Here is a 26,113-nt window from a genome sequence, read left to right on the forward strand (position 1 = left end):
AGAGATGTTTTGTAAAGAGGAATGGTCCAAAATACCTTCAACCACAATCCAGACTCTCATTGGAACCTACAGGAAGCGTTTAGAGGCTGTAATTTCTGCAAAAGGCGAATCTACTAAATATTGATTTCATTTCTTTTTTTTGTGGTGCACAAATTTATGCACCTGCCTGATTTTGTTTAAAAAATTATTGCATGCTTTCTGTAAATCCAATAAACTTCATTTCACTTCTCAAATATCACTGTGTGTGTCTCCTATATGATATATTTAACTCACATTTTTTATTGTAACAACCAATGATTTATACAGGAAAATAATGACTATTAACAAGGTTGCCCAAACTTTTGCATCACACTGTATGATGTAACTTCTTGTTCCCTTAAATAACCCTGTCACTGCAAGAGTCTGCTGGCTGCCACACAGTAAGTTTTTCTGAGAATTCTCCTTTTACAGCCATCTTTACTTTCAGGGAAATCTTTCAGAGATTTCAGTTCAGTGTTGTCTCTCTGTGATAAAATCTGAGGAACATCTTCAGCTGCAGCCTCAGCCTTCCAGTCGGAGCCTTTTTCATGATGGGGAGTCTGACTGTTTGATGAGGCCCAACTTCAAAGTCTTGCTGAGCAAATTTGAGAAAATATTGTATATATTTAAGGTTAAAATATGAATACATATAATATATAATATGTTAAAATGTGATACAATCAGTGAAAGAAGTTATTTAAAAACAAAAGCTTTGTTAGAGTCAAAGTAAAAATAGTTCTTGCTGAACAATAGTGCTGGATTTCAAATCTAAATTCTAGTTAAACATGACAGCATGAGAGTTTCTTTCAACCATCAAATTACTCCTTATTACTCAGACACTTTTAATCCAGCTGCTGAAAGATGATTTACGATGTAGCGGAGGTTTTCAAAATATTGTTTCATGTTTTAATATATATGTATATACTTTTAATTAACAGTGAATCAGTGTGAGTCAATGCATCGTGTGTGCTTCATGTCTGCAGCTAGTGGACTGATAGTAGAAGTAGAGCAGCTGATGGCAGCTTCCTCTGCCTCACACTGCTGTCTGACTGCATTCAGGTGACACTGAGATGAAGCAGGAAAAAAGCAGCTGATATTTGGACACCACGCATGATGGAAAGGAGCATTTCAGTTGATGTGCACATGAATGATTTGTGTTTCCTCTGCAGGTGAAGGTAGAAAGTGTGTGTGAGCTGATGTGAATTTAGCAGCATGGATCAGTGTGAGGACAGAGAGGAGGGAGTCCCTCCCTCTAAAACCACTCTGTGTGGGGAACATGAGAGCCAGACCAAAGCTCAGAGGTGAGATGACCATCTCTAACTGTCCATGACTCTTCTCCATGTCACAGCTCAGCACTCACATCACTGCTTCATCATTATTCACAGGAAGAAACGAGGAACTAAACGCAAACATGAACCTGGACCCAGCTGTGTGTCCTTAAAGAGTGACCGGTCTAAAGATAGTGGCATTAATTTTAAAGTCCAGCCTCTGTCTACTGCAGGGAGGTGAGCTGTTAGTAACATGAACTCTTTGATTTAACTGCTTGATATTGTTGGATAAAAACTACAGTGCAAACATATCATTCCCTCAATCCCATTTAAACTGTCTCTTAAAAACAAGCCTTTGGTTCCTAAGCAACTGAAAATCTACTTCAGCTGTCCATCTGCATCTAAAGGTCAAAGGTCACTCTTTCGAGGATGCCAATGTTCACATTTTGGACAGAGAAGACAGATGGTTTGAAAGAGGAGTAAAAGCCGTCTATGTCCACTGTAAACAACCATAGTAGTAATATACCTGTACTATTTTTGCCCCCCCACCCCCACTGTACGGGTTCATGAGCGTGCGTGTACACATGCGTCTTCCCCTGTACTAGGCACTTTTGCTTGTTTATATTCACTTCAGTTCATATATGTTTAACCAGGGTTTTCATTTAATCATTCAATTATGTTTTAATTAAACTACTTTTTGTGGATTCTGGACGTGTCTCAGCAACAGTTATACAGGCATAAGCTCTTAAAAGTAATCCGTTGTTTTACCAATGCCTTGACAACCCTGAAATGGCGATCCGACTTTTTAAATTTATCTACAACTGGTCAGAAAAAATGTGTTTACAATCCTGGTTCTAACGACATTTCACCGGTCATTTTATTTTTAAAAATTTAATTGGTTTAATTTAACCACACCTCATGCTGGTTTTCCCATCCCAGTTGGTTCTTTCTTTCTCTCTCTCTCTCTCTCTCTTTTATATTTACCTTTCTGTTACGATGCTCTGGACATTTCTAAACCCCACAAGTTCAGCCTCAATTTTCAACCCAATTTTCCTATGCTCTCACTTTACCACGTCCAGCCTTCACCTCTCACCGGTCCTCATCCTCTCTTCTCACAGCTTCCTGTGTGGCCTCCCAAATCTAACACAGGCCCAAATCAGCCATTTCTTCTTCTCTCTTCATTCTGTCTTCCTCTTTTCAGTCTTTTCTTGGCGGTTAACTCCCAGCATAGCAAATATGAACTCAGAGAGTCCCGTCCAGTGCTTTCACACAGTCTTGTCACTGGTACACTTCCCAGCTTGTAATTCAGAGTGCATGTTTCCATTAACAATGGTATTCATACATGCTGCTGGACCCGTCAGTGTTTTAGGTCAGTTGTACTATCTTTTGCCTGCTGTGAATTCTTCAAGACCACGGTGTTGTTCTGTCTGTCTTCTGTCTTCATCAGGAGATTGAATGTCCTTTAAGCTTCTTCTCAGGATAAGAACAGGATGAGAGGTGAAGCTGTAAAATTTCAGACAAACCTGGCCTGTTTGTCGTCCCAATTATGTTAATCTATCATTTTGCCACTGTACTCATCCGATGTTGAGCCAAGTCCATGGGCACCTGTATTAACACACTAAGACATTTATTTAATATCATTTTCATTACTATTTCTTAACACATTCATTCTCTAATTCCTCTGTTTTAATTTTGAAACGTCTCTATTTCAGCCTTTGCTCGCACGGTCTCTTTTCTCCAAACTGCCTGCAGACTTCCTGCTTCACTTCCTGCCAGACACACACACACTCTTCATTTCACTGGATTTTCATCCGTTTCTACAGCGTAATCGAACTCTTATTTTATGTTCACACTCTATATATCCTCTGTAACTCCACTAATTTCAATATAAAAAGAATGCAGTCTCAGCACACAAACACTGGACAACATCATGCAGTTATATAGTCAGCACTTTACACTTGCAGCAATACACAATAAACGGACAACCCAGGTACATACAGACACAAACACCATGATCCCTACGGGGGTTTTCTGGCGTCCAACGCCCGGGTCCAACCCTTTTGCCCCCTTCTGCTGGTACCAGACTTTTCCTACACAATTTTGACAAATTTGAAAGCCTCTAAGCCCAGGTCCAACCTTGCTGGTCAATCAACCCGCTTCGGGAACACCGTCACCGATAACGGTCAAATTTCTAGGCCCTATGTTAATTTAAAAGCACTTCCCGCAGCTTGACCAGAAGCTCCACTTAACCAGCGTCTCAGTATTCAACTGGCGCCTGAAGGTTTACCGGTCACTCCATATTGAAATGGTCACACCCGAGCCCAGCTCTACACCCAAATAGCGCATAAAAGAAGTGATCCCTGACCTGGTTATTAACGGGAGCCCGAATCCCCACGGGAACCCCCCGAGCTAATCCGGACGCCGCTGGGCCCCACCGCGCATCCGCGATGAGGAGTCGTTGCCACACGCTGAACAGCTGCGCTCCTAGGAGTCCAACCGGGTCCAACCCTCTAATCAATAGGGAATTAAATCCCTTAACCAAATGTCCTAGTCTAATCTCTTTCTCTTGGATGACACAACACAATTAACGTTACACACAGCATTTCAACCTTAAACACACACCCATTAACTTTAAAATTCACTCCAACATTAACAACAATAAGTTTTCATCAAATATTCCCCAGACTTTACTTTTATTGTCACAAATTACCCCAAAATCTCCATGGACATGTCACTAGAAATCTACTGAGCAGATTCTATAATTTAGTTTAATTTTACCACTACTGAGCCAATTTAACGGTCAGGATCTTTAACTCGGCGAACAGATAATTTAGAATTCATCCAATCTGCACAATTTGCTTTTTTGAAAGGGCTGTGCCTACCTTTAAATCTTTTTAGACCGGTCTCCTGTTCGCCACATTTGTCCTCTCAGCCGCAAAAGAATCATGGTCACAGGCACCAATTATTAAATTTGGTTCTTTTCTGAATTCTTTTAGTGACAGAGAAAGACCGGACTCAGTGTGGTCAAGCTCAAAAAATCATCTTTATTTTACATTTCCGGAAACGGAGAGCTGTAGACACGAGCACACACCCACAGTTCTAAAAGCATTGCAAGCCAAAATGCGTATATATAGTTCTGCTATACGTCACACACAGTTTCGATCAAAACAACTCTGCTTAGTTTCACTTTATGTCTGCACGCTTCCTGTTCTCTGGACAAAGCGTGCCGTCTCCTGTCATTACTCTGTGACTTTTGGCACACATTCTAATTTAGGGGCATTTTCCTACACTGGCCTCTATAAAACAATATAAACAGAAAATAAGCACTAAGAATATATATTTATTTCGTGACACGACACATTCTCTGAATGTCCTTTGTCAGCTTCCAGATTGAAACAGAATAAAGTGTAGCGGTTACCAAAGTCATCACGTGTTATGACCAAGGGTCTGTCCTTTAAATGTCTACCTGTGGTTTGTATCAGCTGGTAGAATTCTCAGGTATAGTGTTTTCTCTGGAAATGTGGCTGGAATAGTTTAGCAGAATAAGCCTGACCATCAGCGTATAAAGAAATGAATTCTATATTGCGGTTTTCAAAATTAAACGGATTACTGGGAAAACTCCCTGTGTAAGCTTCATTTTTGACGAATTTAATGATGACAAATTTAGGTATCTTGCCCATAAATAAATTGTCATTAGTTAATATTCTTGCCCCCACTGGTATGGAGAAATTCTTTAAAGATACCCTGTCTACAGTGTATTTTGCGTTTGCATGATGCAGTGCCTTGCCGTGCGTCAGCCTGAAGCTGGGTGAGAAAGTGACTTTTTTCACAAACATGCTGACAGAAACCATTTTAACTCTATATGTAGTGTTTGTCTTTACAGCGCACACATTTCAGTGACAGATCGATTCCATTAAGTAATATTTTTTCTTGAAAAAACAGGTCTGTGTGTACTGGCGCAATCAATTCAACAATACTGCTATTTGCTGTATGAACACCTCTGGTCACCAGACTCTGGTTCTCTCCTATAGATGTATCATTCATGTGCAATGATGCATCTTTACAGAATAAGTCTTTGCTGAACTGTGTGTCTAAAATCTCCTTATTATAATAGATTAGGCATTATATTACACCTCTGTATGGATACTCATTGGATGACTGGCTTATGAGCCTATCCCCCAGCATTATGTCAACTTGAGAAAATAGTATACAGCCGGGATAATTAACAAATCCTACGTTTGCGTCCCTAGCTAAGTTTGTGCCATCGGCATTTGTGATTCTTATACGCATATAGATATTAGAGTCATTTCGATCCAGGTAATCTTCTCCGGATGATGAAATGTAAAACTTGATCGTCCTACGTCGGTGATTGCAGAAACTGGCGGGATTTCGATAAATGTACTTTTCTCAATGCTAGTCTGTGTGAAGGGCACAGTAAACAGGTCCAGCTCTGGGTTTAGACATTCTCCAGATTGATTGTGTAACAGAGCCATTTAGAATATGTCAAACACTGCAGTTTTTGAACGACTGGTTCTTGGTCTTTTCACTCTGTGTAACTGTCCCCCTTCGGTGGGTCTCCTCACAGGGTTTGTTGGTTTACGCTTTTTAGATGGCGTGCGCACTGTGCTGTGGGGGGGGATCTTAGAATGCTTGGTTGAATACACATGCAAGCCATTGCCATCCCGTTTAGTAGATGCGGGCCTGGTTATGTTGGATATGACATCAGACACTATGCCTGATGTGGCTGTTTTTAGATGGGGTTTGACTACGCTGACTCCTTTTTAAAACAACGGTACAGCAAATCTAAACAAGCTGTCGAACAAACCACCCAGACCTGCCCCATATTGCGTATTGGTGCCGATATACCCTCCGAGCTCTCCCCCCGCCTGTGATATTTTACATATTTTGCTTCATCTGCGTTGTAGACAGCCGTCCTTTTTTTTTAAATGCTGTCTTATCGGACGGAAGTCGAGCTGGACACCTTCCCATATAAAAAGGGTATGTGTTGATTTTGGTCATCTTTCAAATCAATTTCTATGTCACCTACAGTGTAGTGAGGGGTGTCAAATTGTAGAATGGGCACCGGGCGGTCATCGTCTGTTATGGTAAATGGCCTGTATTTGTATAGCGCTTTACTAGTCCCTAAAGACCCCAAAGCGCTTTACACATCCAGTCATCCACCCATTCACACACTGGTGATGGCAGCTACATTGTAGCCACAGCCACCCTGGGGCGCACTGACAGAGGCGAGGCTCCAGGACACTGGCGCCACCGGGCCCTCTGACCACCACCAGTAGGCAATGGGTGAAGTGTCTTGCCCAAGGACACAATGACCGAGACTGTCCAAGCTGGGGCTCGAACCGGCAACCTTTCGATTACAAGGCAAACTCCCAACTCTTGAGCCACGATCGCCCCAAGGAGTCCAAGATAACTGTGGCAGAAACACCTTTAGATGGAAAAGAAGGACAACAACTTAAGGAAAAGGTTAAGCAAATACCTATTTCTGGCACAAGCACAAGGTAAGCAGAACTGTTATCCCAAGACGTACAGACCCAGCTTGACTGTGCTATTCAAATTGCTCCATCACTAAAAACACAGAGGAGAGAACATTTACTCAGGAATAAAAGAAATGTTAACAGCCTGTTTTGTGCATTTTTTACAGAGGTTAATGCATAGGCCAATGACTTACACTGCAATTGTTATACGCAGATGGAAGACAAAGCAGCACTTCTGTGTTACTGGCGGCTTCTACTACAATAGAAAGTTACTTTTGTTAGGTATTACCTGTAATGGCCCTTTATTCATCAGCCCTTAGTAAACAGGGTAAATGACAGACAATAAACCAGTAAAAAATACACAAAACAGTATCCACATCTGAACGAAAGAGTAAAACAGTGAAATGTGGATTATTAAATATTAGGTCTCTCTCCTCCAAGTCTCTGTTAGTACATGACTTAATAATTGATCAACAAATCAATTTACTCTGCCTTACAGAAACCTGGTTGCAGCAGGATGATTATGTTCGTTTACATGAATCAACACCCCCGAGTCATTCTAACTACCAGGAACCTCAAAGCACAGGCAGAGGGGGCGTTGTGGCAGCAATTTTTTCACACCAGCCTATTAATCAGCGAAAAACCCAGACAAACTTTTAATTCATTTGAAAGCCTGATGCTTAGCCTTGTCCAAAAGTAGAGTTGAAATGTACAAGTTGTCACTGACCAGAAATGGGAGATGGAAGTATGTAAATATAATAATAACCACTGCAGCCAAAAAGAGTGCACGACAAGCCCAGTTGTAAGTAAGCTATTAAAACTCGACTGTACACTGTGTTTGTGTTTTCCTGCGAAATAATAAGTTCCTTTGCAGCAGCCTTTCAATGCCTCTCTCTGTCTCTCGCTAGCAAAGTTGACCCAGACAGTAAAGTAAAGCTGGTTTTTGGCTACGGGCCTGACACAGAACCCAACGTATTACCCAGAGGTCCCTTCATTACGGTTCGGAGCCGCTGACCTGTTTTATATATGTGCGGAATAGTTTTCTATACGAGATCGCTGCAAATAGTGCAGCCTTACGTAATGTCCACCCTACTGTTACTTATTTATATTAAGATTTTTAAAAAAAACTTAGTATTCGTATGGCGAGTAGCCTTCAGTAATAGTAATAAATCACACAGCAGTAGTACATTCATGTAGTTGTAAAAAGCATGATAATATACTAAGTAATCCAAAGTATTCAGAATACGTTACTCTTAGTAACAACAAAGTCACAAGGCCAGCATGTTGTTGCCGTTTCAGGAGGATAAGAAGAACATGAATAGAACTATTCTTTGTGTGACTTGATAACAGCTGTCCAGTCTTTTCAGAGAAAACTTGACATTCTAAAACAGGATCTTCAGCAGGAATGTACATATTTTTCCTCAGTGAAAGGGTGTTAACGTTACTTGCTGCATTTGCACAAAAACTGACTGAAAACTTTAAGAATCGGTTTGATGGCTTCGCTTTTGGAGATCAGCTCCACCTTTTCATGAAAAATCCCTTTCTAGTGAAAAATATCATTGCATTCTCAAAGGAGGTTGCACATGTCTACAAATGGGTGGATATAGGTTCTCTGCAAATGGAACTTTCAAGCTGATATGCTGTTAAAAGAGCAATGTGAAGCATCTGATTCTTCTACCTTCTGGATGCAGACTGTGCCAAACACAAGGTTTCCATGACTTACCAAAGTGGCAGTGTATACTGTTGAGGAATATATATATATATGTATATATATATATATATATATATATTCTTATTGCTTATTTTCTGATTATGTTGTTTTATGTATTTAAATAATAAAGGCCTGTATAAAGGAAGGCCAGCTTTGACTCACAAACCAATTGCTTAGCCAGACTGGAACTTTGCAGAACAGGAAGTCTTGTGCAGAGCTGCAGAGGCAGTATATTAAGAACAGGAAGCAGATGCAGACAGAAAAAGCGGAACTAGGCAGATGGTAGCGCACGTAATCACTCTACCAGCAACACACACACACACATCAAGTAAGGCCAGAGGTAAAGAAGCTGTTTTGATCGAAACTGTGTGTGATGTGTGATTACCAAAATAACAGAAGGAGGGAGCAGACTTATATTATACACCTCCGGCTTAATGCTTTAGATCTGCAAGTGGCTTAGCGCTGTGCACATCTCTCTTCCGGAAGATGATTGAATAAAATGATTATAAATACTTTGACCAGTCTGAGTCTGCGTCTTCTCTGTCCAGTAAAAGAATAAAAAGAACTGGGTTCAATATTACCTTAGCCATGTTTGGATTGACATATAGTTTTTGATCAGCCTTCTCAACTGTTAACATGATTAAAAACAAACTTCACTCACAACTGACTAATGAACTTTTGCATGCTTAACCCTTGGATGCACAACCTACCAATACCTACACTCTTCCACAAGTGGGGTCAAAAAGCAGGTCTGCAGGTCCAGATGGCGTCAGCTCCAGGCTCCTGAGATGCTGCGCAGATGAACTGTGTGGCATCCTAGGATATCTGTTCAACCTGAGCCTGTCACTGGGGAAAGTACCACAGCTGTGGAAGAACTCCTGTGTGGTACCGGTACCAAAGACCTCCCATCCCAAGGACCTCAGCAGCTACAGGCCGGTAGCCGTGACATTGCATCTGATGAAGACCCTCGAGAGGTTGGTTCTAAACCATCTGCGCCTGAGGTCTTCATTGGATCCGCTGCAGTTTGCTTACCAGCCTGGCATTGGGGTGGAGGACGCCATCATCTACCTCCTGCACCGAGCTCTGACTCACCTGGAGAAGCCTGGAAGCACTGTGAGGATCATGTTCTTTGATTTCTCCTGTGCTTCAACACCATCCAGCCACGACTTTTGAGAGACAAGCTGGAGCTATCGGGAGTGGACCACCACATGTCCCAGTGGATACTGGACTACCTCACAGAACGTCCACAGTATGTGAGGTCACAGGGCTGTGTCTCTGACACACTGGTCTGCAGTACGGGGGCCCCACAGGGAACTGTGCTGGCACCGTTCCTCTTCACCCTCTACACTGCAGACTTCTCCATCAACTCCCCATGCTGCCAACTACAGAAGTTCTCTGACAACTCTGCCATAGTCGGCCTCATCACAGGTGAGGACGACTCAGAGTACAGACAGTGGACTCTGGACTTTGTTGACTGGTGTCAGCAGAACCACCTGCTGATCAACGCCGGGAAAACCAAGGAGTCGGTGGTGGACTTCCGGAGATGTAGACCCACCACACTGACACCGGTGAACATCCAGGGAGTGGACATTGAGATAGTGGACTCTTATAGGTACCTGGGTGTTCACCTGAATAATAAACTGGACTGGAGCCACAACACTGATGCTCTTTACAGGAAGGGTCAGAGCAGACTCTACCTGCTGAGGCGACTGAGGTCATTTGGAGTCCAGGGAGCGCTTTTAAAGACCTTCTATGACTCTGTGGTGGCTTCTGTCATTTTTTACAGTGTTGTATGTTGGAGCAGCGGTTTATCGGCAGCTGAGAGGAAGAGGTTGGATAAACTCATCAGGAAGGCCAGCTCTGTTCTGGGATGCACCCTGGACCCAGTGCAGGTGGTGGGAGACAGAAGGACTCTGGCCAAAATAACATCTCTGATGGACAGAGTCTCCCACCCCATGCATGTAAATGTTGCTGAACTGCAGAGCTGCTTCAGTGACAGACTGCTGCATCCTCGATGCATGAAGGAGCGTTTCTGCAGGTCCTTCCTCCCTGCAGCTGTCAGACTGTACAATCAGAACTGCTCCCAACAAACATAGATGTTTACTTCTGCGCTGTAACTGCAATAAGTTAATTAACCGATTCGCACTACAACCTGGTTTGCCTCTTATCTGTAGTTATTTTTATTTTATTTAATAACTGTACAGTACTCTGTATATAGTAACCATTGTCCTTAATGTAAATATGTAAGAAAAATTGTGTCCTGTGTACTGTTTGTTTATATATATGTCTTTTTGGCTGCTGTTACAACCAAATTTCCCCTTGTGGGACAATTAAAGGATTATTCTATTCTATTCTATTCTAAAAATGACCCCAAATAGAAACAATGCTTTTTTCTATAAACTCGGTTGCTATTCTTCACAATCTTTAAAACGAAGAGTTGTAATATTTTCATATTTGAGGTATTCCTCATAAAACATGTTTGTGACATGAGGCCCTTTGCATTTTTATTTATTTTTTCATTAATTTTAAGAAATTGCAGTTTTTGTATCCTTGTATCACTTTTGTATGCTTGCTCGGCATATACTGCAGAAGCTAGGTCTTCCCTCTGAAAGGCACAAGTTGTTCATCCACTGTAACACAATCACCGAGGATGAATTTCTGCCTGCAGTTGACCAGGAACAGGCCCCATATGTAGCAGAAAGCTGCCATGTGGTTTGTTTTCAGTCGGTAGGCTCTGGTCCTCTTGTCATCAAAGTACAAGAAATGGCGAATATCTTCAAATCTTTGAATTGACAGAGTGGCCTTGTACAATGGGTTACACCGACTGGTACATTCCAGTTCTTCTCACTTCCTGCAAGAATGGTCAATCAAATGAAGGCCAGGAGCTTATGTTTGATTACATTTTTCCACTCTTTTCCCCTTTCTGTGGCTACTCTTCGTGACTCCATGTTTGTGCATGTCAGCACCTCTTCTATTATCAGACATGAACAACTTCCACGCATCTATTGGGGAGACAGTACTAAACCCAGGTGCAAGCCCTGGCCGACTAATTCAGAATATTGTAGCTAGAGCAGTAAGAGGGGCTCATTCTGTTAGACTCAGTATCCATTTCCTCTTCAGAGGACTCATCAGAGGACTCCTCTGTATCTGACTGGCCTTGTTCAGTGGGGGGGACAATAGTCTGGGTCCTCTATATCTTAGATGTCAGATTCTGAGTCAGTGCCTCCGATGGGCTCTTCATCCCATCCGTCCTGGATCATTTGTAGGGCAAGGTCCACAGGGATCCTAGCTGGCCTCATAGCAGCCATGTTACTTTAGATATTTAAAAAAAAAACAACATCAGAAAGGACAATGTTTTTAAACTATAAACAGGGCTGCACATAAATGGTTCGCAGGTGCGCATTCACTGTTAAAATAAAAGATGCGTACCAGATAAGAAGTTGGAACGCGCGTTTGCGTATTTGATGTTCTGGAGGAGGACAGACATTTGTTCAGAACTCTTAAAGATGTCGAAGAAGCAAGCTCCGTAAGCAATTAGTTTGGTGTTCTTCCACCCAAAAGAAGCATGTATTCTCTTAATTTCTAGGAATACTTTTATTTTGACAGCGAATGCGCACAAGGGGACCACTTATGTGCATCCCTGACTATAAATCATGTATGTTACTGTGTAAAAATTAATTCCTGATCCATCAGATGTGTAAGTGGGACAGTCAGAGTTGCTAAGAATGAAAGTTTCATAGAAGATTCCATAGGAACTCCTTGGGGTCATTTTTTTCCCACTTGTGGAAGAGTGGGGTAGTGATACAAAAACTGCATTTTTTCTAAATTAATGAAAAAATAAATAAAAATGCAAATAGCCTCATGTTACAAACATATTTTCAAGAAAAACAACCCGTGGGGTCATTTTTGATCCCACGTGTGCATCTAAGGGTTAAGAATTGCATTGACCCCATTTCACCCAAAATTTAAAATGTTAGCTGCAAATGTCCCTGCAAATTTCTCCCACTGAAGTGAGAGTCAGCACTGTTTTACAGTATGCAGTTTGGTATTGTGAATACTTTCATTCTTTTTGTAATTATGCCTTTTCAAGACCAAAGAAAAATGCAGGTATGTCAGAGGCACAAAGAAATGGACCTTCCCTGTCGAGCGCTGGGAGAATAACGGCTTGTGTTCTTACATGGCGCTGCCCCTGTTAACCTACTAGATGGCACGCGTTGCCTTTAGACGATCAGGAATAAACATATTTTATAAAGCTACAATTACTTACAGAACGAATGATTATGACCCATCATATTAAAACTGATAAAAATCATGCCTCAGAAAAAACCCAGTGGATAGAATATTAGAAACATTTCTCCCACTGAAAACACTACGTATAGATGAACATATTGAACTTATTCAGATTTCCTTACGTGAAATACTGAGCATGCATCAAGGCGTTATTTCATAGGGGTTTGTTGTTACCTATCAAGCAGCTTTCCCACTGAAGCATAAGACCTCAGTAAGAGGGACTGAATCACCTCTATTATAAGTCAATGATAGTTTGTGTTGTAAGCTACCTCATCTGTTCATCGACAATTATGGACAGATGACTTCCTGTACTCTTTTGTCAAACTACTGCATCTGTCTTCATGGTCAAAAATGTGAACATTTTCTTATTTACATTCAGATGTACGATGAAGCATTTTTCTACCTACCTGGCTCTTTTTGGAGTGGTCATTTACTTTCTCCTTATGTAAAAGTCAGATCATTCCTCACTTGATTTAAAACTGAAGAAATATTATGTGAAAAATGTTAGTGGAATTTTATCATGGACCAAAAAAAGACCGGATCCATTTTTTTTCAAGCAGTCAAGACTACCACAATGTTTCCTGTTTTACTTTGAAGGTCCCTGTCTTATGTCAATGTATTGTTTTGCTTCCTCTCTGTCTAGTTATGTTTAATTAGGTTCAGCTGTGTCTCTCTCCTGTTTGCCATTCCTCGTTTCCCTCTGTGTCTATATATTGTTTGTGTTCACTTCTGCTCCTGGTCGAATTGTCTGTGTTACCTCTGTGTTTCTTCCCCATGTTGTGTCAGCATTTCTGCCGTCAGCTTTCCCTGTGTTTCTTGGTTCCACGTCATTTGTTTCTGGTTTCCATCCTCAGGTTATATGTTTATGCTTAGTTTTCCCTAATTTAGGTCTGGTTTAGTTTTCTCTGATCCACCTGTTTGTAGTTTAGTTCAGCTCTAAATAAAGGCTCACCTTTTCAGGTGACCCCTATAAAGACCCCTATGAGAAGACAGTTTGCCCGCCCTGGAGCCAGGCCCGGGGAATATACTAGAGGGCGAGCGTCTGGTGGCCGGGCCTTAGTCACTGGGGCCCAGCCAGGCACAGCCCGAAAAAGATACATGGGCAGGTCTTCCTGCAGGCTCACCACCTGCAGGAGGCGCCGTTGGGGTCGAGTACATTGTGAGCCGAGTGGCGGCCAGGAGTGGAGGTCCTGGCAGACCGATTCCCAGATACCAAGTCTGGCTATTGGAACATGGAATGTCACCTCTCTGGTGGGGAAGGAGCCGGTGTTAGTGTGTGAGGTTGAGAGGTACCAGCTAGATATAGTTGGGCTCACCTCAATGCACAGCTTGGGTTCTGGAACCAGTCTCCTGGACAGGGGCTGGACTCTGTCTCAGTCTGGAGTTGCCCCTGGTGAGAGGCGGCGGACTGGAGTGGTATCCCCTCGGCTTTCTGCCTGTATGTTGGGGTTTCTCCCAGTGGATGAAAGGGTTTGTTCCCTGTGCCTCCAGGTCAGGGAATGGGTCCTGACCGTCGTCTGCGCTTATGTGCAGAGTGGCGGTTCAGAGTACCCAGCCTTCTTGGAGTGCCTGGGTGGGGTACTGGTGGGTGCTCTGCCTGGGGACTCTGTTGTCCTAGTGGGAAACTTCAATCTTCATGTGGGCAACAACGGTGAGACCTGGAGGGGCTTGATTGGGAGGAACAGCCTCCTGGATCTGAACCTAAGCGGTGTTTTGTTGTTGGACATCTGTGCAAACCACAGTGACAGGGGATTTCTTTGAATCACCCCACAGTTCTTCAGCTGTGACGCCTGAGTTAGAAAACACAAACACTGCAGTTGTCTTTACTCGCGAGGACGGTCACAGAGCGCTCGTACTCGCAAGAGGCACTCACGGACTCGCGCTCTGTCACTGTCTACGTTCTTTATTTATACAAGCTTATGTGTGTACAAAGGCAACAAAGATAACTCAGAGCTACGGTTTTCCCCTTTTCTACGTCTGTATGTTCTCGTAAAAGAGCTGAGGTTTCTATTTTCTACATCTGAATGTTCTCTGAAAACAGGAAGTGGTTAGCTGCTAAATAAGTGAGAAATAAGTTTATCACACAAGAGTTCATGTGAAAAGTCACGTAGACATGTGACTTTTCACATGAAAAAAACACATTTCATGTAGCTGATCACACTATATACAATTTTCTTTTAACATTCCCTCCTGTAGATCAGAAAATGAAATGTACATGTTATCAGTAAGTAACTACTTGTCTTTCACATGTTCAGTTACTATATCATTAGTTGCACTTCATCTTCATCTAACAAATAGGAAAAGAAGTCTTCATGATCTTCATCGGTTTGTGGTACCTCTGCATATGCTGTGAGTGATGTTGCTATCATCTGTGAAATTACAGCTTTTAACCCTTTAAGACCTACCATAGAACCAAGTCCGCCAGAGCTTATATTATATTTTTACATGTTGTAGAGCCATTTTTGGGAGCATTTCAAGTTGCTATACATCAATACAACCATTACAGCCTAAATTTTAATAATTTGTATGCATTAAGTGCATAGTAATTACATAAATTGCAAAAAAGTGCAATAAACTACAAAAAAATTTAAAATCGTTTTTGTTTTTTAACATATATTTCTAGTTAGAGAAATTTAAGAGGCTTATCCCTCAAAACTGTAAATACAAAAAAGTTGCACAAACTAGTTTCCCACCACAGGAAATTTATTTTGAGTGTCTTCATAGTTTTATTTTTGAAATACACCAATTTCTATACACTGCAGGAAAAAAGAAAATAAATATTATAGTGCAAATTTGCAAAAAAACAGCGTATGGATCAAAATAAACTATTTCCAGCAGTGCAATATGAGTCCTAAGCAACCCAGAAACGACACAGAAAGTCATAAAGTCAAACATAACTTTTAAAAACACCAGTATAAGCTCATGAGGCCTTGATGGTAAAAAACTACATTTCCGCGAAAATGACATCACTTCCGGTTTCGGGCAGGTCATGGCGGACATGCGATAGTTCACGCTGATGGACGTAGAAAGTGTTATGAACAGCTGATCGGATCGGCAAAGCGAGTTTCTGGAATATTATGTTTTTGTTGCTGCAAGCGCTTTTTATGCAGTTTTTGCAAATCTATATGTGGAAGGAAACCGTGACCTAGGACAAGCTGATGGCATCAGATGTAAGTACAACTCCTCCGGTTTCATATGCAAAAAAAATTATTGCGCTAGCTCACGTGGTTGCAGTGCTACCGGGATTTAAAAATAGTTACGCAAAACGGAGCGTGCCCGCTCTGACCGGTTTTAAAGGGTTAAACAAGGAATAACAGTGTGATCAGAGATCAGAATTGGTGCACATGTTCCAGTGTGTTTCCCATATATGGTTGGTTGTGTTAAACACGTATCTGTATCAGGCATTGTTCATCCAAGGATGGATGTGGTCTTGTGTCATGTCCAGTAGATGTGAGTTGTCATGTGTTCATCTCTTATCTCGGCTCATGTATGGGTTTCTGCCGTCTTCCAGGTCGGATAGTCTGATGAATAGAGCCATTGCCAGTAGTAAGACGCCAGTCATCACCTGAGAACACTTCATGCTTGAGGTTGGCCACACCCAAATGTATCAGTGAGCCTAAAGTTGGTCAGTGGCTGGAGAGATAGGAGTGCGAGCTGAGCTCAATCAGCACTCCTCTCTCACCACTGGACCCACTGACACCTGGTGAAACACCCCTTACACTTGTGAATCTCTGGTGGTCTGGACTTCAAGCTCTACTTTTTTGCAGTGGCTCTGATGAATCCAAGATGGTCTCTCTGCTATCTTACAGGCTGTGGGTGTGGTCAACCTCAAGCATGAAGTGTTCTCAGGTGATGACTGGTTCGAATCCGGCTCGAAGGACCAATTTAAATGACAGGGGATTTCTAAGAATCACCCCACAGTTCTTCAGCTGTGACGGCTGAGTTAGAAAACACAAACACTGCAGTTGTCTTTACTCGCGAGCACGGTAACAGAGCGCTCGTACTCGCAAGAGGCACTCACGGACTCGCGCTCTGTCACTGTCTGCATTCTTTATTTATACAAGCTTATGTGTGTACAAAGGCAACAAAGATAACTCAGAGCTACGGTTTTCCCCTTTTCTACATCTAAATGTTCTCTGAAAACAGGAAGTGGTTAGCTGCTAAATAAGTGAGAAATAAGTTTATCACACAAGAGTTCATGTGAAGTAAGTCACGTAGACATGTGGATTGCTTAGTGATCAATAAAAAACACATTTCATGTAGCTGATCACACTATGTACAATTTTCTTTTAACACACAGTTTGGCCATAACGAACACCATGTCTGAACATAAGAGTGTCCATAAGTGCATGTGGCACCAGGACGCAGGACTTGCGGCTGCAAGGTGGTTGGTGCCTGTCGCGGTGGTAACCCACGAAGCAAATGGTGGACACATGAGGTGAAGGGAGCCACCAAGCTGAAGCAGGAGTCCTACTGGGCTTGGTTAGCCTGTGGGAGGCAGCTGATAGGTACCGACAGGCCAAGCGGAACGCGACTAAAGCAAAAACTTGGGTGTGGGAGGAGTTCAGAGAGTCCGTGGAAAAGACTTTCAAACTGCCTCGAAGAGATTCTGGCAAACCCTCAGGCAACTCAGAAGGGGAAAGCGGTGCTCTACCTGCACTGTGTATAGTTTGAATGGAGCCCTGCTGATTTTGACTGAGAGAATTGTTGAGGGTGAATAGGCTCAGAGTAGAGCCACTGCTCCTTCAGATCGAAAGGAGCCAGTTGAGGTGGTTTGGGCATCTGACAAAGATGCCTCCTGGGCGCCTTATCAGTGAGGTGTTCAAGGCATGTCTCCATGACCCGGCCCAAGATAAGCGGAAGAAGATGGATGCATGGATGGATGTTTTTTTTTCTACAATTTTCAGTATATATTCAGAAGATTCCAGTTAATATTACATGATGTTGAATTTAATTTGTATGTCAAAAGCAGTTGTTTATACTTTTCTCTCTCTCTTTTCATCAGCTATGTGTTTGTGTTCTTCTTGGAAACCTTACGGTTAGAGTATTAGACCTACATAAATTTACTTCAGTTTTCTTTTTGTATTTTTTATAACTTGAAGATGTCAAACTGAATTGGCCATTGTGAAATAAATAAAATGTTTTATTCAATCTGATTTTAAAGACTATAAAACTGAGAGGTGTTCTCATCTGTTCTTGAAGCCTTCATGACACTGCGAAAGTGTTAGACATAGTGTCCATTGTACGACACTTGAGCAATAACTCCCACATTTCTTGTTTGATGGGATGGTATTAAAAAAGTTCAGTTATGTGACTTGGCTTTTTGAGCACAGAATGCATGATTATGTTTTCATTTGTTCTTTCATAACATGTTTAATACTTTTATTAGAACACTGAATGTTTAGCTGTTCTCAATTTTGTTTTCTTTTTAAAAATTGTGTATGTGTGAGGGGGTGGTGGGGGGCATGGTGGACAAATAGCAACAGATAGCAGGCTATAGTGTTTTGTTTTATCATTTTTATTCTCCATGATTCTTTCACAGAGTGGACCAGGACAGCGCTGAGGTTCCCAGTGGTCAGTCTGCACAGCAGCATCAAACACACTTGGACTCCATATTTATGGTCTGTACATGTACAGTGACTACTTATACATCTATTCTGTTCACAGTCATCTCCATTCTGTATGTGTATGTTTTACCTATTGTAGTGTTTGGAATATTTAGTTATTCATCTTCCTTCTTAACCATAATGGTGTATAACAACTACCACTCTTTTGTTTATTTTTTGTAACTCACTTTAGCTAAGCAGGCAGCTTGTTCCAAAGAACAGGTCTACAGTAACTAAAAGCAGCCTCAGCACATTTAGATTTAATTATGTGACTAATTAAAAGATCTGCACCTTATAAATTACGAGGTCTGACTGGATTAGCACATTGTACATTGGTCAAATCAAAGATTTATTGGGAGGCCAAACCACTGGGAGCTTTATGAACTAAAAACAATATTCTAAAGATAATTCTGTATTGAAGCAGGAGCCAATTATTTTCTTCTCTACGCCCATCTTTTTACTCCCTATGTATTTATATACAACTGTTGCATGTCATTAAATTATGTTCTTCCTCATCATAGTTTGTGTTTCTTACGCCCCAACACTTTTGGGTCTCTATGCTCTTTTTTTCTGCTTTCTCTTTCTCTTCTCACTATAACCTTAATGGATGTGAGTGATTCGGTCATTCATAAAGTATTCTGTTCCAGCTGCTGGAGGAAAACATCATCACTTTCGTGAAGAATGAGCTGAAGAAGATCCAGAAGGTTTTCAGTCCAGATTACCCAGAATGCTTAGAAAGTCAGAGAGAACATGAAGAGCAGAGCAGGAGCAGCAGGAAGGCATTTGTGAATATCACAATAGATTTCCTGAGGAGAATGAAGCAGGAGGAGCTAGCTGACCTTCTCCACAGCAGTAAGAGGATTTCTTTAAAGATTTAAATCTGCTCGATAAATAGGATAAATAGGATAAATAGTTACTGATGTCTCAAAAAAGGGACAAACATACATTTAAAAAGTGTACTTGATAAATACTTAATTGATGTTTTTTTGTTTGTTTGTTCTTATAGGAACTTCCAGTGGGAACTTCCAGTGGAGTCAGTGTGAACTTAAATCTTCTCTGAAGAAGAAGTTCCACTGTCTTTTTCAGGGGATTGCTAAAGCGGAAAATCCAACGCTTCTGAATCAGATCTACACAGAGCTCTACATCACAGAGGGAGGGACTGCAGAGGTCAATGATGAACATGAGGTCAGACAGATTGAAACAGCATCAAGGAAACCAGACAGTCTAGAAGCAATAATCAGACAAGAAGACATCTTTAAAGCCTCACCTGGAAGAGATGAACCAATCAGAACAGTGCTGACAAAGGGAGTGGCTGGCATTGGGAAAACAGTCTTAACACGGAAATACAGCCTGGACTGGGCTGAAGACAAAGCCAACCAGGACATCCAGTTCATATTTCCATTCACTTTCAGAGAGCTGAACGTGCTGAAAGAGGAAAAGTTCAGCTTGGTGGAACTTGTTCATCACTTCTTTACTGAAACCAAAGAGGCAGGAATCTGGAGCTTTGAAGACTTCCAGGTTGTGTTCATCTTTGATGGTCTGGATGAGTGTCAACTTCCTCTGGACTTCCACAAAACTACAATCCTAACTGACCCTAGAAAGTCCACCTCAGTGGATGTGCTGCTGATTAACCTCATCAGGGGGAAACTGCTTCCCTCTGCTCGCCTCTGGATAACCACACGACCTGCAGCAGCCAATCAAATCCCTCCTGACTGTATTGGCATGGTGACAGAGGTCAGAGGGTTCACTGACCCACAGAAGGAGGAGTACTTCAGGAAGAGATTCAGAGAGAAGAAGCAGATCAGCACCATTATCTCCCACATCAAGACATCACGAAGCCTCCACATCATGTGCCACATCCCAGTCTTCTGCTGGATCACTGCTACAGTTCTGGAGGATATGCTGAAAACCAGAGAGGGAGGAGAGCTGCCCAAGATGCTGACTGAGTTGTACATCCACTTCCTGGTTGTTCAGGCCAAAGTGAAGAAGGTCAAGTATGATGGAGGAGCTGAGACAGATCCACACTGGAGTCCAGAGAGCAGGAAGATGATTGAGTCTCTGGGAAAACTGGCTTTTGATCAGCTGCAGAAAGGAAACCTGATCTTCTATGAATCAGACCTGACAGAGTGTGGCATCGATATCAGAGCAGCCTCAGTGTACTCAGGAGTGTTCACACAGATCTTTAAAGAGGAGAGAGGACTGTACCAGGACAAGGTGTTCTGCTTCATCCATCTGAGTGTTCAAGAGTTTCTGGCTGCTCTTCATGTCCATCTGACCTTCATCAACTCTGGACTCAATCCCCTGGAAGAACAACAAACAACCTCCCAGAAGTCTGAAACAAGAGAATCTGCAGATAAACACTTCTACCAGAGTGCTGTGAACAAGGCCTTACAGAGTCCAAATGGACACCTGGACTTGTTCCTCCGCTTCCTCCTGGGTCTTTCACTGCAGACCAATCAGACTTTTCTACGAGGTCTGCTGACACAGACAGGACGTAGCTCACAGACCAATCAGAAAACAGTCCAGTACATGAAGGAGAAGCTCAGTGAGAATCTGTCTGCAGGGAAAAGCATCAATCTGTTCCACTGTCTGAATGAACTGAATGATCGTTCTCTAGTGGAGGAGATCCAACAGTCCCTGAGATCAGGAAGTCTCTCCACAGATAAACTTTCTCCTGCTCAGTGGTCAGCTCTAGTCTTCATTTTATTGTCATCACAAGAAGATCTGGATGTGTTTGACCTGAAGAAATACTCTGCTTCAGAGGAGGCTCTTCTGAGGCTGCTGCCGGTGGTCAAAGTCTCCAACAAAGCTCTGTAAGTAAATATGTGATTATCCTTTAGTATTAAAATGCTCAGTCAACTTAAGAAAAATTATCTAAATAATTATTAATTGATTTTTTTAAAATCATTTCCACTGTCCCCTAATAAGAGCTCTAAATATAGAATCTAGAATGTAATGTTCATCAGCATGTGTAGCTAGTTTATTAAATTTTGAACGTTTCATTGCTGCACAAACATTTGTGTGTGCAATTGTAATCAAGGTACCACCCAAACTTATCCCATTGTGCGCATAAATGTAACAATCACTAACTCCTGAAGAACAAGTACAAAATGTAAATACTAAAAAAATACAAAATCAAAACTTAATGACATGGTCTTTCAGTCTTCTCTGGTAGTTTCATTAGTCCCAAGTTGTAAACTTGTCATTTTGTCCTGATATGTTGTTCTTTATTCTAATGCATACAATGTCAGCTGATTGTTACTGTACCTTGTTTCTTGATGTCATTAAATATAGATGTAGTGCTTTTTTAAATATACGCTATAGTTGTCACAAGAAGGAGATGCAGAGTTTTTCATATTTGTGCGCATTTAATGGGCTGACTTTAAATACCATAAAACAAGGGAGCTCATTATTGATCTCAGAAGAAAAAACAGGTGGTTCAGCAGCCACTGATGATAAATGGGTGAAGGCATGGAGAAGGTGTTTGCATTGGGCACACATGTATTGGAGGACATCATGTGAATACAAAACATAAACTCTTTAATTGGGAAGGCACAGGAGTGAGTACACTTTCTGAAAGTTCTCAGGAAGATCAGCTTCCCACATCTGCTAGTGTTTTTCTTTCACTGTTCCACTGACAGTGTTCCGATTTGTGGCATTTGGGTGAGGTACAGCATCAGCTCTGCAGCTGTTAAATGTCCCTGCAGAGATTACTTCCAAGAAAATAACAAAAAAAAACCAACTACCTACAGAACAGGTCAGGTGAACAGTGGTTAGCACTGATGCCTCAGAGGAAGAAGTTCCTTGGTTATAAATCTGCCAGGGCCTTTCTGTGTAGAGTTTGCATGTTCTCCCTCTGTCTTCCTGGGTTGTCTCCCGGTTACTCTGGCTTCATACTATAGAGCAAAAACATGGGATTAGGTTAACTAGTTATTCTAAAGTTCCCATAGGTGTGAATGACTGTCTGTCTCTCTTTGTTAACCACATGACAGTCTGGCCAACTGTCCAGAGCGTGCCTTGCCTCTCACCCTATGTCAGCTGGGATAGGTTACAGCCCCTCCACACCTTAATTTGGATAAATGCAAGAGAAGGCAAACATTAAGGAGTCATCACACTGCTCTCCATTTTCTTGAACATCACCATTCTGAAAGCTGCTATGACGTGACATAAAAGTGTTTAAATATGTTTAAAGCACATGTTGAAACTTTGAATTACTGAGTGTACTGTATGTGAGATTTACTTAATTTATTTATTTTAATTTTCTTTCTCATTCATATCTTCTCTTATTACTTTTACTTATACTACACGGAGAGCAATTTTGATTCACTAGTTTATAAACTAGTGACTGCTAGTTTAATGCATTAAATTTTGTTGTATTTTACAATGACCAATATATAGAGGAATTGGGGGGTAATTTATACAACCCAGATGTCCAACTGTAATTTTGTTGCTTTTTATCGCCATTGTCATATTCCAGAATCTGAGTCTAAAATGTAAAAGTGGATTAGAAAGGATTACATTTCCAATTATGAAACACAAACTATGTTTTTCTTTGTTTGTTTAGTTATAGTGTGTTTTCAGAAATTCTAAACCAAAATGTGCAGGAGGTGGCATTCAAAAGGACTGGTATTGAGCATGCTTTCAGAAAATGGTCAATAAAAGAAAGAAAAAAAACCTTAAATTGGGTTGTTTCACATAGATGATGAAAAGTGGTGGCCAAATATCCTTGGGCAAGATGCTAACCCCAAATTGCTCTACGATGCATCCATCAGAGTATGAATGTATGTGAATACATAGATATAAAGGACTTGAAGCATAGAACAAAGTGCTTGTGTGAATAGGTGAATGTGGCGTAGTCAGATATGCGGATGCAGACAAAAAGGGAACATGAGGACACAACACCATGGCAGGGCACCAGGTGAGGACAGCGGGCCATGACAGAACCCCCAGTTAACGGGAGCCTCCTGGCAACCTGCCAAACTTGTCAGGGTGCCGCTGGAGAAATTCTCGCAACATGGGATATCAAGAATGGCAGACCGAGGCACCCAGGGAACGTTCTTCCGGACCGTACCCTTCCCAATCCACCAAATACTGAAAGCCCCTACTGCAGCGCCTGGCATCCATAATCCGGGCAATGGAGTAAGCTGGGGCACCATCAATAATCCAGGTGGGTGGAGGGGGCCTGGGAGGAAACATGGAAGACATTTTGAATCTTCATATTAGTAGGTAGCTACAGTCACAGGATTAATGATGGTGTCAATGCAGAACGGCCCAATAAAATGAGGAGACAATTTCCTGGACTCCGTGCGCAAGGGCACGTTTCTCCATGGATAACCAGACTTTCTGACCTGGAGCGCAGGCCAGGGCAGCAACCCTGCGACAATCGGCCATTCTTTTGTTCTGGTCCTGGGTCCAGAGGAGAGCAGCTCGGGTGGCCCTTCACATATGCAGACAACGACGAACATGTTGCTGGACGGAGGGGACCTTATGCTCCCCCTTGGAGATGCAAAGGAGGGGGGGGGGGCTGATAGCCCAGGGATGCCTAAAATGGCGACAGGCCCGTGGCGCAGGATGTCATCGTGTTATGAGCATATTCCACCCACGGCAGTTGGGAACTCCACTGAGACTGATTTGAGGAAACCACACAGCCGAGCATCGCCTCCAGCTCCTGATTGGTCCTCTCCGTCTGCCCATTAGTCTGAGGGTGAAATCCAGAAGAGAGACTTACTTGGGCTCCCAGCGCCGAGCAGAACTGCTTCCACATCCGCGATGTGAACTGTGGACCTCGGTCAGACACCACATCCTGAGGAATGCCGTGCAGGCGGAACGCGTGGTCGGTCAGCAGCTTAGCAGTCTGTAACGCGGTCGGCAGCTTGGGCAGAGCTGCCGACAATATGGGCAGTTTTAGAGAAGCGGTCAACAACAGTGAGAATGACTGTGTTACCAGAAGAAGGGGCCAGTCCAGTAATGAAATCCTGGCCTGAGGAGTCTAGGAGGCGGAGAGGTGGATGTCTTATTCTGGGCACAGGTGGGACAAGCAGCCACAAATTCCTGGACATCTCAAGCCAGAGACGGCCACCAGAACAAATGTTGCATGGAGGTGCAGGTGCGGTTCTTACCAGGGTGGCAGGAGAACTTAGTAAAATGGGTTCACTGGATCACTTGGGCATACACTGCTGTGGGCACATGCAGGGGGTGAGGTGGACCTGTACCAGGACCGGGTTCCCCTCTCTGAGCATCTCTGATCTCCCATGTGAGTGACCCGACGTTGCAAGCAGCAGGTAAGTTGGTCTTGTCCCTCTCAGTGGCGTCCCCTGGCGACGGGAATTGATGAGAGAGGAAATCAGGTTTCACGTTTCGGGAGCCTTGACGGTAAGTAATAGTCATATTGAAGCTTATGAGAAACAATGCCAACCTGGCTTTCCAGGAGTTGAGGCGTTTCGCTGTCCATAGATACTCGAGGTTCTTATGGTCTGTCCATACAACCAGGTGCTGCTCCAATCCCTCAAGCTAGTGTCTCCATTTTTCCAAAACATTTTAATGGCCAGCAACTCTGTCTCCAACGTTATAGTTCTGCTCCACCTATGTGAGACGATGGGGAAAATAGGCACAAGGATCTAGCTTATCCCCTGAGCGCTCCGACAGCACTGCTCCAACTCCTGAGTCAGATGTGTCCACTTCCATAATGGACGGCTGGGAAAGGTCAGGCTACACCAGGATGGGGGCAGATGCACACCATTGCTTAAGCTGATTGAAGGTTTGCTGCGCCGCTGGGAACCACTGAAAAGTTAGCAAAGCCTGGGAACTTCTGCAGCAGCTTACGCATCCAGGACACTGGCCACTCGACCACCGCTTTGACCTTTGCCGGATCAGCACGTAGCTGGCCCCGTTCCACAAAGTATCCCAGAAAGGCAACTGAGGACACTTAAAACTCACATTTTTCCCCCTTGACCAAAAGCCGGTTCTCCAGCAGTCGTTGCAGTACCTGACGAATGTACCTGCTCCTAGTGTTCAGCCTCTGACTTGGAAAAAATCAAAATATCGTCAAGGTGACAAAGTGATTCAAAAAATCCCTCAAAACGTCATTTACCAATGCCTGAAACTTGGCAGGTGCTTTTGTAAGACCAAACGGCATAACCAAATACTCAAAATGGCAGAGGTGAGTATTGAACGCAGTCTTCCATTCATCCCCCTGTCTGATTCGGACCAGATGGTAAGCATTCCTGAGGTTCAGTTTCAAGAAAACCATGGCCCCCTGTAACAGCTCAAAAGCAGAAGATAGTAAAGGCAACAGATTTTTAATTTTGATGGTAATCTTGTTCAACCCACGATAGCCTATGCACGGCCTCAGAGATTTATCCTTCTTCTCGACAAAAAAAGCCGGCCGCTAACAGGGACTTTGAGGGGCAGATTCTCCCTGGTGCCAGAGAGTCTGTGATATAGTGCTCCATGGATTCCCGTTGCGAGGGGCAAGCGAACGAGTTCTTACTGCACCTCTCGGCAAGGTCACGATAAACCGAGGGCACAGAGGAGAGATCAGGGGCGCTGCCCGCCTCAGAACATGGTGAGGGAGACGCAGTGGGTGTAGCACAGCGCAAACCATTTTCGTGTCACCAGCGACTCCAACCAACAACACTCTCCTTGGGCCAGTCAATCTGCGAATTGTGTAAACTCAGCCATGGGAAACCAAGAACAACGAGGGTCCCTGAGGCATCAAATAGGAAG

General features: G+C 42.8%; 1 protein-coding gene across 7 annotated transcripts in view; it reads left to right on the forward strand.

Moving 5' to 3' along the window:
• Positions 1-1,146: 1,146 nt before the first annotated feature.
• The window catches only part of LOC146391823 (protein NLRC3-like), a 62,825-nt gene continuing 37,858 nt past the window's right edge, over positions 1,147-26,113 (forward strand). The window contains exons 1-6 of one of the 7 annotated variants that reach the window (XM_084915699.1): positions 1,147-1,193; positions 1,227-1,319; positions 1,404-1,523; positions 18,325-18,403; positions 19,036-19,240; positions 19,395-21,201. In XM_084915699.1, coding sequence (XP_084771825.1) covers positions 1,231-1,319; positions 1,404-1,523; positions 18,325-18,403; positions 19,036-19,240; positions 19,395-21,201 — 2,300 coding nt within the window. In that variant the 5' untranslated portion in view covers positions 1,147-1,193; positions 1,227-1,230. Of the gene's footprint in view, positions 1,194-1,226; positions 1,320-1,403; positions 1,524-18,324; positions 18,404-19,035; positions 19,266-19,394; positions 21,202-26,113 lie in introns of those variants that run through there. The other 6 variants (XM_084915732.1, XM_084915715.1, XM_084915740.1 and 3 more) reach the window with 6 other exon arrangements.

This window comes from Perissodus microlepis, chromosome 3 (assembly GCF_051167445.1).
Source record: "Perissodus microlepis isolate ML-2025 ecotype Zambia chromosome 3, ASM5116744v1, whole genome shotgun sequence".
Taxonomy (NCBI): domain Eukaryota; kingdom Metazoa; phylum Chordata; class Actinopteri; order Cichliformes; family Cichlidae; genus Perissodus; species Perissodus microlepis.